Consider the following 12,685-nt stretch of genomic DNA (forward strand, 5'->3'; position numbering starts at 1 on the left):
GTGAAACAGAGACAGAGATGCTAAAAGGTAGAGTTAAACTAAGGATATATAAAAAGAAGAAAACCACTGTGACAAGAAGGAAGAAGAGGAGAATGAAAAGATTAATGCAAGGGTGAAAGAACTGATGAATGAAATGTTAAACACCGGTTGCATGGATGGATGAAAGAAAGAATGGCTGTAATGATGTAAGGCAGGATGAATGGGTGGATGGATAAACTGAAGTTTGGATGGAAAAGATATTGATAAAAAGAAGACAAATGGATTAAAAAAGAATGTATGTATGTATGGGAAAAGGATAAATGAATATCTGGAAATATGAGTGGAATTATAGAAGGATGGATGAAGAGTGCAATGATGAAAGGGTGGATGGATAGACTGGTAAAAGAAGGATGGATGGCATGGCGAAAGAATGAATGGATGCATAAAAAGATGGATGGATGGATGGAAGACTTAAAGGATGGAGAGCTAGATGGAAGGGAAAGTGGGATGAAGGGACTTCATCTGGTGTCGTTAGGGTACAGTTCCTTAGCTCACCCAATGGCATTCAAAGGATGGATCAAAGTGGGGGTTGTTTTAATATTCTGCCTACTCCTTTGCTAGAAATCGATGCAAAATGGGCGTATGTGATGCCTGGATTTCTGACATCTTTAAACATTTTTGTGAATCGGCCCTGTGTTTTTTTGTCCTTGTTCTAACTCACGGGACCTTGACGTTTCTTTTGTCCAGCCAAACCATTCACATTATAATTACTAACATACAATGCCAAAGCATGTCACGCCCAGCTAGCGCCTCGCAGAACAACCTCTTTATCCATACGCTCTGCTTTCCTCAGAAACAGATCTCTTTTTCTCAGATTGAATATATATGCACCGGAACCAAGAAGAGTTTACAGTGAACTGTGCATGCTTAAAGCAGTTAACTCCGTCAGAAATGTGGTATATATTATGTAATGAAATATTGCTATTCGTGTTTCATTTCTAGGGAGAGACTGGTATGAAAGGAAGTCAAGGAGAAAAGGTAAAATCCTGCACATTGCAAGAGGCATCAATCACACTCGACATGTTAATGCGTCAACGTGACATGCGCACAATGGAACCTTTAACTCCAGCTGTCAATCACACTAACAAAGAAAACAAAGAAGTGCATGAGCACAGGGATAAAGCGCACACAACTTTCCTGGAAAATGTTATATCAGAAGAGGGAATAATAACAAGAAATTATCCTGCAAAACGAATGAAATTGTCACCACCTATTTCCCATTAAACTAAAAAGGTGTTTTATTGCGCTGTGCTTTATTTAAAGACTGTGTTATGGGAATATAGTTTCACTTTGAAAGAGACCACATATACCAAATTTCAGGCACCACTTGGGTGGTTTGATCACTGAAGAGTAGCGGATCTATTGAATGTGTGCATCTCTAGATAACTTCTTAATTCACCATAACAGAAGTAGTTAAGTAAGCTACATTGCATGACCCGATGTCACGTGATGTTTGGCGAGGAAAACATACCAGGCACTAGTAGATAATCTCAACCTAATACTTTGCCAATTTGTCTCCTCCCACTCCACCAGGCAGATCCTTCAAAGTATCCTTTATTATCGACGCACACACAAATGGCTACCAAAATCCCCCACCCAAACCCACATTATGCAACACAATTTATTGCAATCATATCAATCGGGTTTCCATCCACACCGTGGCTTGGAGACTGAGAGCCTGATTTAGAGTTTGGCAAATGGGTTTCTCAGTCACAAACATGAGGGATATTCTGTGCGCCTTATTACTATTGAGTGATATTCTATGGGACTTGGAATAAGGCTGATGGGAGATCTGTTTTTGATGGAGTAACCATCCACCAAACTCTAAATCAGTCCATTAGACCCTACAAGTAAAAGATGATGTCCTCTGTATTGAAAATAAGGAGAACTCTCAACCTGGCCAAACAATGCTGTTGATGGTTTGACCAATGAAGAATGCAAATCCAGTTACATTACTCCTTGTAACTTACATATGATCCATATCCCATCATTCTTAAAATTCAGTTCCCTGGGTCAACATAGTCATACAAACACTTAAACTCGTTTACCTAGTACGCAAGCTATCATTTACTGCCAATGCTGACCCAACTCGCAGTACCAGCAAATCCATTTCAACTAGCCCAAAAACAAGCCGGGAAAAAATACAACTTAGGCTTCCTCCTCTGCACGCACCTTATCTGACATGCACCCTTGTCTAAGAATCACATCATCCCTCTTCTCAGCCAGCAAGTAATTTAAAGCCTCATTCTTCTTTTATCATCTCCAAACCAACTGATCCCAGGCTGCTCCTCAATACTCAATAAAAAAAATTTAAATGTTCAACATCTCACTTTGCTTCAAAATATGTAAATATGTATTATTTGTGTATGGCACAGATATACTTTTCTATTGATGAAATATATTCTGTTATGAACATTACATGACGTAATTGCCTTCACACTATATTATAAACATCTGCTGATTTTTTATAAGACCTGCACTCCGCGGTAGGTAATTGAGAGTTCAATATTAAACACTTGTGGGAGCATGTGACTGCCCCAGGCAGCATAAAATATGTCTAAATTGCTGGGATGGGTATTTTTATAAGATGGCATCTAGAGGCAGCCTCAATCTACCTGGAAAAGCCTCAAAGACGTAAGTGCTTCCCTAATCCTGTTGCCAACTCCGTAGTTTAGCCCGATATGTGCAGGTTGAGGTCCACATGCATAGGTGGAGTGTCATATACTCATTGAAACTGGATAAGTATAGCATCATAGGTTCAATGCAGACTCATATGCTTATGCATAGCCCCATATTCTATTGAGCATATCCATTTGCAGAATGAAGTTTCATTTTCGTAGACGTAGCTAGATATATTCACTGTGTCCTGATAAATGCTCAGCTATTATCACATATGCCCAATACAGCTACTTGTATATCATAATAACTGTGGGGCATATTAGCAAGAACCTCATTAAAATTATCGCCATTTTAGCGGCAGGAAACTGCAATTAAAATGGCAATAATGGGCTTGCTAATATGTGTTATAGAATTCCAGAAGAAGCCAAGGTTAGATGTCCTGCAATAATTTTAACAAGGTTCTTGCTAATATGCCCCATAATTAGATAAAACAGGAAGTTTTAATTGTCTCATTTGTGCTCATAAATAACCCTACTTGCCCAGTGATGCCTTCAATGTACAGTAATATTTCCAAAACGCTCAGGTAGTGTTGCATATAGTCATGAATCAGTGCTTAATTTGAGCCTGTGGTTTCCTGTGCTCAGCAGTGGCACTTAATTGCCAGAACCGGGGCTTATGACAGTCTGCCACATGGTGGCACTGTATGGGTAATTTAGGTATAAGCACAACAACAGCCGTTTATTAGTTCAATTTACATTTACAATGACTAATACCTGCTTCCCAAGCCATTCTTATTGCTTTGGGGGCTGGAATGTAAGGTTTTGGCACACTTGTAAGAGTGTGATGGATAGTAGCTGTGTTTGTACTGTCATTGGCAGCTAGCATGGGCAATGTATGGTGCAAGCTGCAGTGCCCCTCCCGACGAGAGCCCGGCACTTATTCTTTTACAAATTAAGAACTGTCAATAATCCCCTATCATCCCCTACGTCAATGTGTAGCTCCATGCACTCAGTACAGTCTCATAAGCACAGGTAGAGCCTTCTATGCCCTTCAGCCGTCTTAGTCTACTCTGTCCTATAAAGAGATTCTGCCCTTACAGAATGAAGGGGGCAGCCAGAACAAAGGAATAGGGTAATGGGTGATGATGCCTGAAGGTGGCGCTAGATGTGGCCCACTTACAACCTCATATTTTTAATATGGAATGCTCATGCATGCTGCATTTTGTGAATGTGCAACTACATTTTGTGAAATTACATTTGTAAAATATTCAAGTTTTCCCTTAAGCTGTTGCACAGATTGGAAGAAGTTATTTGGGAACAGACCCAGCAGGCCTGGCACAAATGTGTATTCAAAGCAAAATCAAAACTGAAGACGTAGTTGAATTTAATACATTATAGGGAGCACAAAAGGACAAACTAGGTGGCTTGAGCTGTCCTTAGCAACTACCATTATCCGTCTATCTTATGAAGTGAAGCTGTTTAACAGTATGAAGTAGTAAAAATCGTATAGCCCACTCATTTCAAAATATGTTTCACTCTCTCCATTGTATCTCAAAATATTTGTGTTGTTCTCATGTTGTATCTCAAATGCACAACAAGCATTACAATACAATCTTGTATATCCATTAGATTTATGATTGTAAAATCATATTAAATTATTTGTTGCCTATAACAGCCAGAATCCAATTTTGCTCCTGTCTGTATTTAATTAGAGTTGTTAGTGCTACAGTGTCTTTGAAACAGAATTAACAGATTTGGCCTAGCTAGAGTCTTGCGTATGGCACTGGCACCCAAACCAAAGTTTAATAATAAATCATAACTAGGGAAAATGTTTCGCTTGCATGCACAAGAAATATGGCACTTTTAAATAATTCATAGTTTGTGTTCTTGATTAGTCCAGCAATCCTTGAGAACTTGCGTGCCAGTGGGTTTGAAAACTAAATAATTAGGAACCAAATTTCATCTAATTGTAGACTTGGAAGGATATGCAGAAGCATGAATAAATAGCAGCTAGGATCCAGGTACAATATTTAGAAATCATTTTGTTGCCAGAGTTATATATAGAGTCTTGTAGTCTCAAAAGCCTAATTTATTCTCTGCTTCTGATGAACTCTTATTCTAACTAACATTTATTGTAGGGTGCAACCGGGGAACCAGGTATTGCCGGACCTCCTGGAAGTCCTGGACCTCAGGTATGTACATCTGTGTATCAGCTGCTCTAATATAAGTGACAATGGCATGGCATTGCAAAAGTCTTTTCCATATATGTGGGCCAAAAAGCATAAAAAAACCTCTAGGTTAGGTATGTTTTAATAAATCATATGTACTGATTTTACATAAAAAATATATGCCTTTCTTTTATCTGAAGTGAAAAAGTTGTTTTAAGTGGAAAACAATTGTTAACAATGTTAAAATACTATAGAGGAGTTTAAGGAAGTTCTCATTATCAAATAAATATATGTAATGTTTCTTACTCTTTAAAAGATGAGGCTGACATGTTAAAAGACTATACAATATATTTCATAGTTTTAAAATATGTCCTAAAATTATAGAACAGTTTTTCAACAATTTAAAAGCTTGTCATACATTGTCAGATTTTTTCTTTGTCTGAAGATAGACATATTTTTCTAAATGCGTGGTAGGATTTTTAAAATAGTATTTAGGCCCAAGATCGTGTTTTCCAATGCAATATATATATAAAGTTTATTTAGGAGTTTCTCAAATGTTTTGTTTGATCTCAATTCTTTAAATACATTTTACAGCTCTTTAAAAATGACACCACCTAATCAAGCACCTTAACTTTTTTAGATTTAAGTTTATTTCCTAAAATGTGAAAACGGTTAGAGGCCTAATGTGTGTATTGTTTGTTAAAAACTCCTAAAACTATTCTGTTCATTTAAAATATATACTTGAAAGCAATTGTGACAAAAGAGTCATGGGTAACAATTTGATCAGTGGCAACCTAAATTCTCAGGTGACATTTGTGTGGTACATGTGCAATAATGTTGTCTTTAGAATGTGCAGATGCTTAGCTGAAATAAAATATCAGCTGCACAGAAGACGTGTATGCACCCCCAACAACAGCATGCAACATTGAATATACCATATTAAAAAGTAATACCATAGAGTCTTATTCACAATGATTTTGCTATGAGGGCTTGTGAACTACATTTTGTTATCTTACCTTAGTCCTAAACTATTTGAGCAAACAAGGAAAACTCAGGTTGGTTTATGCCTGGCAAAAGGTTTATTTTGCCAGGTAGAACTGGTAGTTTAAAGGCTTCAATGGCAGGCCTGAGACATGTTTTAAAGTGCTACTTAGTGGGTGGCTCAATGAGTGCTGTAGGCCCACTAGTAGTATTTCATTTACAGACCCTGGGTACATGCAGTACCACTTTACACATGACTTACAAGTAAATTCATTCTGAAAATCAGGTGTAGGCCAATTTTACCATATTTAAGGGAGTGAACACACACACTTTAGCTTTAGTTAGCCGTGGTAAAGTGCACAGAGTCATAAAACCAACAAAATAGATTTCAGAAAACAAGAGGCATAAGGTAAAATGTTTGGAGGAAGGCCACACTAAGGATGTCAGGTCTAACATTGGCTTTCTCCTGGAATTCAAGAGAAAGAGCTAAAAGAGTAAGAGTGAATAGGGCCAATGTTGTAGTGGGCTAGGCACATTCTATAGAAATATAAAAAAAGTAATAATATTAGTTCCCAAAGTGCTGTATTCAAGTCGCATAGACTTAATTTGAGCCTTCCATTAACAAGATTCAATTTTAATCCAACATCAATTTTTACAGGGTTCTCCAGGGCCTCAAGGACCTATTGGGCTGCAGGGTTTACCAGGTGACATGGTAAGTAATGCATTTCATTTACTTTATTTTTTATATCACATGCTTATTGAGAACAATGCAGCTGGAAAATATTAAAAAACTCAATATTTTATGTTTCTATGTGTTTGTTAAACTTATACAAAAAGCACAAAGTCAAGTTAACAGCACTGCAGAAACTCCTAACTGGATATTCTTTAACACTGAAGCAATATTATCTGACTGCTGAAACTCCTAACTGGATATTCGTTAACACTGAAGCAATATTATCTGACACTGCTTCAGCTCATTTTTACTTTGAAACCTTTATCAAGACATTTTTTCTGGAAATGTTATTGACTAAATCTCTTAACAATAATACAAAATAGACACATAATGATAAAACATTCAAATATTGGTTCAGGTATAAAAAAGCCAAGACTAATTATAAAGTGAAGATTTATTTTTTTAAATAAACAGTTGTGTTAGCCCTTTTTTAAAGAATGGTTGACGTCTTCTTTTTGGAGCAGGATTTACATGATATGTGGTTTTAGCCATGGTAAAATATATGGTGCATGCATTTTATTATCTTCATTTTATGTGATGACTTAGAGATCTTTCCATTTTTACATACATTTGTCTTAAAAAAATGTAAAAACAATGTGAGCTACATCCACGGAAAAGTTGACAGACATCAATTCAAAATGTGAACATGCAAAAATCTATCTAGTCCTTTTAAATATATGCATGATATGGCATCCATAATTACAATAGATATATAATTCCAATCCATAATTACAATATTGCTTAATCCAATTGACTGCCACATTAATTCTGTGCTACAGTGAGAGTGAGCGGGTTTCAAATGTTTCCATAAATATAACATTTTCTAAACATCTATTAATTAGACTTAATGTTGACAAACTAAACAAAATGCAAATGCTCCAGTGGTTTACAACATTTAACTTCATGTGTGTTCTCATTCTAAGGGATTATTTCCAAAATATCATTGTGAAAATAACTATTTTTTAGAAAGCAATATGGATGTCCTACACTTAATAATACCAACATTCACATCAATCTTTTAGTCTTGGATAAGTGGACAAAGGTTTTACAGCGTAAAGCTTTTACCATGTTGAATCATCTTTTATGACCTTTTGTAACGATTGTTTAAAGATTTTAGATGAGTAATAATATGCTCGAAAAATACCTTTTCAAATATCCAAATGACCTTAAAAATTCCACATTATGGGCACCTACTGTTTTCGCAAAAGTACCAATATTGGGCCGATTCAAATAAGAAATATTAGACCTTCTTATGAGGATTTCCTCTAATGTTTGGGGTAGATGTACCATTGTTTTGCAATTCTCTAGGTTTCTAGAAGTACGCTTGGGAAGATGAGACTATTACTGTTTTCCCAGGATTAATGCTGAATCTTATTGTGAATTACATTTTTGCATGAACAAATACGTACATGCATAGTTGCTAAGTTAAATCTTTTTTTATCCCTCATGCAGAATATTTTGCCAATGGAAAATACTTCCTCCATTAAACCCCCCACTATTTTTTAAGCTCATTCCTAGCTATTCCCATGCTAGAAACAGATTTAATTATGCCCTTCACAGGAGTAATTTTGTAATTGTTCACGACAATTTTACCATTACCTCCAAACTACTAGGAGTATATTTGTGGGTGTGCAAAGAGTTACTCACCCATTGGACCTATACTTTTAGGCCATCATCGATTTTAATTCAGTGCAAAATCCAAAGGGGATCTAATGTTACCCCTCTTTATTCCAAGGCCTCCTACTGATGGCATATAAACTCTTTTGGACTCAAGGCACAAAACTGTGCTGAGGTTATCTAAATGGATATCAAACTATCTTTCTCAGTGGTAGACAACCAATAAAGATCCAGCAACCACATGCAGGCAATCAAACCTGTATGCACATAAACAAACTAAACCCCAACTATACTAAAATGGAGGTCATAGATTTAGATGACAAACTAATCTTTGGATACAATATCTGGTAAATGCCCTAATAATATTCAGATAGTGTGTGGTGTGGGAGTCCTTTTTACTATGTGTGAACTAGGCATGGTGCCAGAGGTTTCCTCAGATGTTTCAAGCAGGATAGTTTAATTCCATGTTTACCTACCTTGCCTACATTGAGAGGGTTGTTAGAGTGGTTGCACTGGTTCTCTTTTTCACTGACTCACTGGTATTTTGGAGTTCTTATTCATCAAAAATTCTCCAAAGCAAATTTCAGTGTAATATGCAACTTGTGAGCTTTTATATCTCTGCTCTCCCCTTGACAATCTGTATGAAATCTCTTAGGGACAAATACATTTTTCTATATGCACAAGTATCAAATATTCCTGGAGACAGGGTATGGTTCTGCATGCAATACTTAACGTACAGTACTCTTTTTGCTACTGGCTAGAGTTAGCATTAGGGTTACGGTAGATCTAAATTATTGACATTTTCACCTTACGTTAGCTTTGAAAGCAAAATGTGTATGGTGTTCAGCAATCATTTGTGACTCACATAGCAAAACATTTGATAGAGCAAAATGCACATTGAGTAAGCCCACATGCAACCTTTGCAATGACTATCAGGGAAAAAATCCCATGGCTACCCAACAAACCAGATGTCTGTTTCATGAATCACCAGGGGTCTTTGGGAAAAAATATAATTTAACTACATCTGATTTTGCTAATAAATTTAAGTTTGAGAACTGTTTCATGAACCAAATGTTCTAGAGATAGCTATCTTTTTCAGTTGGAGTGTCACAAAATCTATGAGCTATATTTTTTATCAAATCAAATATAGGGATTATGTTGCTCCAAGCTTCATCCCTATTTCAGAATTAGGGAATATCTGTCTTCCGTTGTGGCTGTAGTTGAGAGCTAAGATATGTGTGAGATTTTAAATTGAAATTACAACTTTAGAGATCCTCCTTAGAATGTTTCTACTCCTCAACTAATCAACTAATCTGCACAAACCTTTCAAGGATGAATGAGAGGAGAAACACAAAACCATTAAAAAATATGATGCAGGTTAGTTAGAGATGTTTTCCAATGAACTAAATATCTCAACAACTCGAATTAAAAAATATTTTGTGAAAATAAAACTGACATTTTAAGTAAAGGTCCCAAATATGCCCACCTAGTCTAGTTGTTACCTCTGACTTTCCAACATATATGCATATATGTACATATGTATTTTTATATATCTATTTGTGTTTGCATTCGTTCCCTGAGATATACAGGTCTGTGCTCCAATGCTCACGCTAATGCAATGCGCATGGTGTTACAGAAGATATCACAAATAGCATCATAAGTAACAACACTGGTGATATCACATATCATCATCTCATCAGTGTTATCATTAAGACATGGACAAGAAGGCGATAGTTTTGAATATAAATAAAAAGTAGATATATAATACAGCATCTCCAGGCTAATTTTCATTTCACTGGCTGCAAATTGATTGTGATATGGCTATGAAACTAGAAATCATAACTGGTATATTGCAAGGACTAACATGGCAACGTATGTCTTTCACCCTGCTGTTGAACCATGGAGAAAGTGACTCAGATGTAAGAGCCTGATTTGGTCTTTAGGAATGGGGCCTGGCTCTGCATAGGTCTGAGTGCTGGGGTTGGCCACAGGCCTATAAGTGTGCTCATCCTGAAATATATATGGGCGCAATAAAGTAATGTCTTTCTTTAGCCTTGATAAACAGCCTAATTTAAGCTGACCCTGTGCTCAAAAACTGCTGTGTAGAGTTGAAGGAATTGTGTATTGGATTGTGGCTATATGGGGACTCCCACTGAGTCCCACTTCTGCCCAGCCAAAGGCCATGCACCATAAATTATAGTCATACAGATGCTAGTAAAGGTCAGACGCTGTGGCAATTCCCCAAAATGTATAGCAGAAGACCAACACACTTTGGTTATGTGTGAACAAGGATGCAGTGCTTTGCACGATGAGAGGTGGTATGTGAGATCAACAGATTAAAGCACATAGCACAACATCAGTACATAAAAAAATTAGACGAACAATGTATTTGTGACGCGCAACAAACAAATAGTTCTGCTGTGTCCTTTCCATCACCTCAGAAGTAATTAGAGAAGTAGAGAAGTTTTCCCAGACATGACGGACTCCCATAAGCTTTACAATCAGATTTAAGCTCAGAAATATGTAGGTCTGAAAAATCAGCACCCAATCTCATTTTTGAGGACGTATTAGTGTCAGAGGCGTCTTCTTGGACACACTCCTCAACGGAAAGCTTATCAAAATAAGCTTCTTCTAACAGGGAGTATTCTCAGCAGAGACCGATGAAAACACCCATTTGAGCCAGTTCAGGAAACTGACTTTCCCATTTCCAGAACAAATTCTTGAGTACAGATAATAAGTCAGAGAGCAAACCTACCATATCTATGTTGACCTGAAAAGATGTAGGCGTGCCAAGAAACTTCTGAGATGACAATGGGCCGATAAAGTTTTCTTAAAAAAGGAGCAAGCATTTTATTAGAGGATGCCCTAACACCAACTGGCAGAAAGCTCTAAAGGACCTCACACCCACTTTCACTCCAAAGTGATGCAGTTCCTGTATCTCAGGCAATACAACTCTGCCACAGTGTCATAGGAGAAGTACAAATCTAAGGAGCTCTTCATGTCATCCCAACTCTACCCTCTGTCCACTGCCATCCAGGGCAGCTCACCCACCTCACCTCAAATTGATTGCGGCAATTCATACCAACATTAGCCCTTGATGTCAAACTGGGGAGCAAAGTCTCTAAGTCATTGCACACAGTTCCTAATGAAATAAATTATGTTTGAACAGAAACATAGAAGTCACAAATTGTCATGCACTGCATTCAATTTAGGTCCCCTTTGTTCTTTGTGGACATACTGGTGTTGCATTTAAAGATGAGCACTATCTGTCTTTTCAGGAAGACTATTCAAATATGTGAAATAGCTCTGTGGCAGGGGTGTGAAAAAGTCTTCAGCAAACCCATACATCTGATTTGGTCAACATAGTGATTAGCAACACAATATTTCCTGTCTAATAAGTAACAGAATACATTTTTTTAGCTGCAACCTGATTTGAATTTGTCAGACCAAATTGCATTTGAGTTATGATTTTGATGTTTATTGCATTTTCAAAACCTGATGTCTAAACTACTTGTCAAGTAACATGCTTTTATCAAAGAGGGTTATTTGAGGAGAGAGTATCCCCTGCACCTCACCTTTTTAGAATTTACCCACTGGAACCAAAATTCTACTGGCTTAGAGGATGATTAGGAGTAGGCCTGGACGTAATTTAAATGAGGAAAGCTGGGCTGTCAATGTGTTGGCACGCCCATTTTTGTCCATTGGCTGGATCAGCCTTGAGAATGCTTATGTTTTGCCTACATGAAGCTGGCAAGCTAATTGGTGAACATCCAAAAACTGGGCAAACTCTTGTGTGTGGGGCACCATCATGCCCTGGGCAGGGTAGGGGGCTCTGCATGTTCGCTGGGACCAACGACCTGCAGGACTGTACCTCCTATGAGGGGGAGGGGGGTCACAGGAGATGTCAAGCCCGCACAAGAGGCCCTAGGCTCCTCCCCCATCTAATGTCATCCAAGCCAGGAAGTGAGGGTTACCGTGGAGCATTGGCTTCCTACGCAAAAGCCTTGGCTTTGCTCGCCTCTCGCAGGAGAATTGCGGGAGCTGTTCAGTCCACAGGACCCCCAGATCCCTCCCTGGTCTGACACCAACCTGTCACACTATCAGCCTGTATCTTCACATTGGGTCCTGTCTATGCTCCACACTCCGGAATAGCACAAGGATCCTCCGCAATTCTGCAGCCACTATACCCTAAGTAGGGACTGTCACCCCCAAATCATTGGCTAAGGAGACCCTGGGTTGGTGCTTTCCACCTTCTTGGTGAAATAGCCTGGGACGCTAAGGAGGTTTAAACCCACGGCCAACCCCTCTCTACCCTTGGACCAGCCTGGAAAGCCATTTTCCCTGAAATATTTTACTCACACAAAGTACAGTACAGAACCCAGGGGAAGAGAAAAGTCAGAGGTCGCTGCTCTGGCTGGCCCCTCCAGCCATCTGGCTGCCAAGAAGGATGACAATGTAGCTCAGCCTCACCTGGTGACTGGAGTGCCAGGGCAGCAGTCGGAGATAAGACTAGCACTCAGGAGGCTCCT

General features: G+C 38.1%; 1 protein-coding gene across 1 annotated transcript in view; it reads left to right on the forward strand.

Annotated features, from left to right (window-relative positions):
• The first annotated feature begins 929 nt into the window (after positions 1 to 929).
• The window catches only part of LOC147707469 (uncharacterized), a 385,267-nt gene continuing 373,511 nt past the window's right edge, over positions 930 to 12,685 (forward strand). Inside the window, exons 1-3 of the mRNA XM_086925650.1 lie at positions 930 to 1,017; positions 4,796 to 4,849; positions 6,465 to 6,518. Coding sequence (XP_086781776.1) covers positions 994 to 1,017; positions 4,796 to 4,849; positions 6,465 to 6,518 — 132 coding nt within the window. The 5' untranslated portion in view covers positions 930 to 993. The remainder of the gene's footprint in view (positions 1,018 to 4,795; positions 4,850 to 6,464; positions 6,519 to 12,685) is intronic.

The sequence above is a fragment of the Lissotriton vulgaris genome, chromosome 6, assembly GCF_964263255.1.
Source record: "Lissotriton vulgaris chromosome 6, aLisVul1.2, whole genome shotgun sequence".
NCBI lineage: Eukaryota > Metazoa > Chordata > Amphibia > Caudata > Salamandridae > Lissotriton > Lissotriton vulgaris.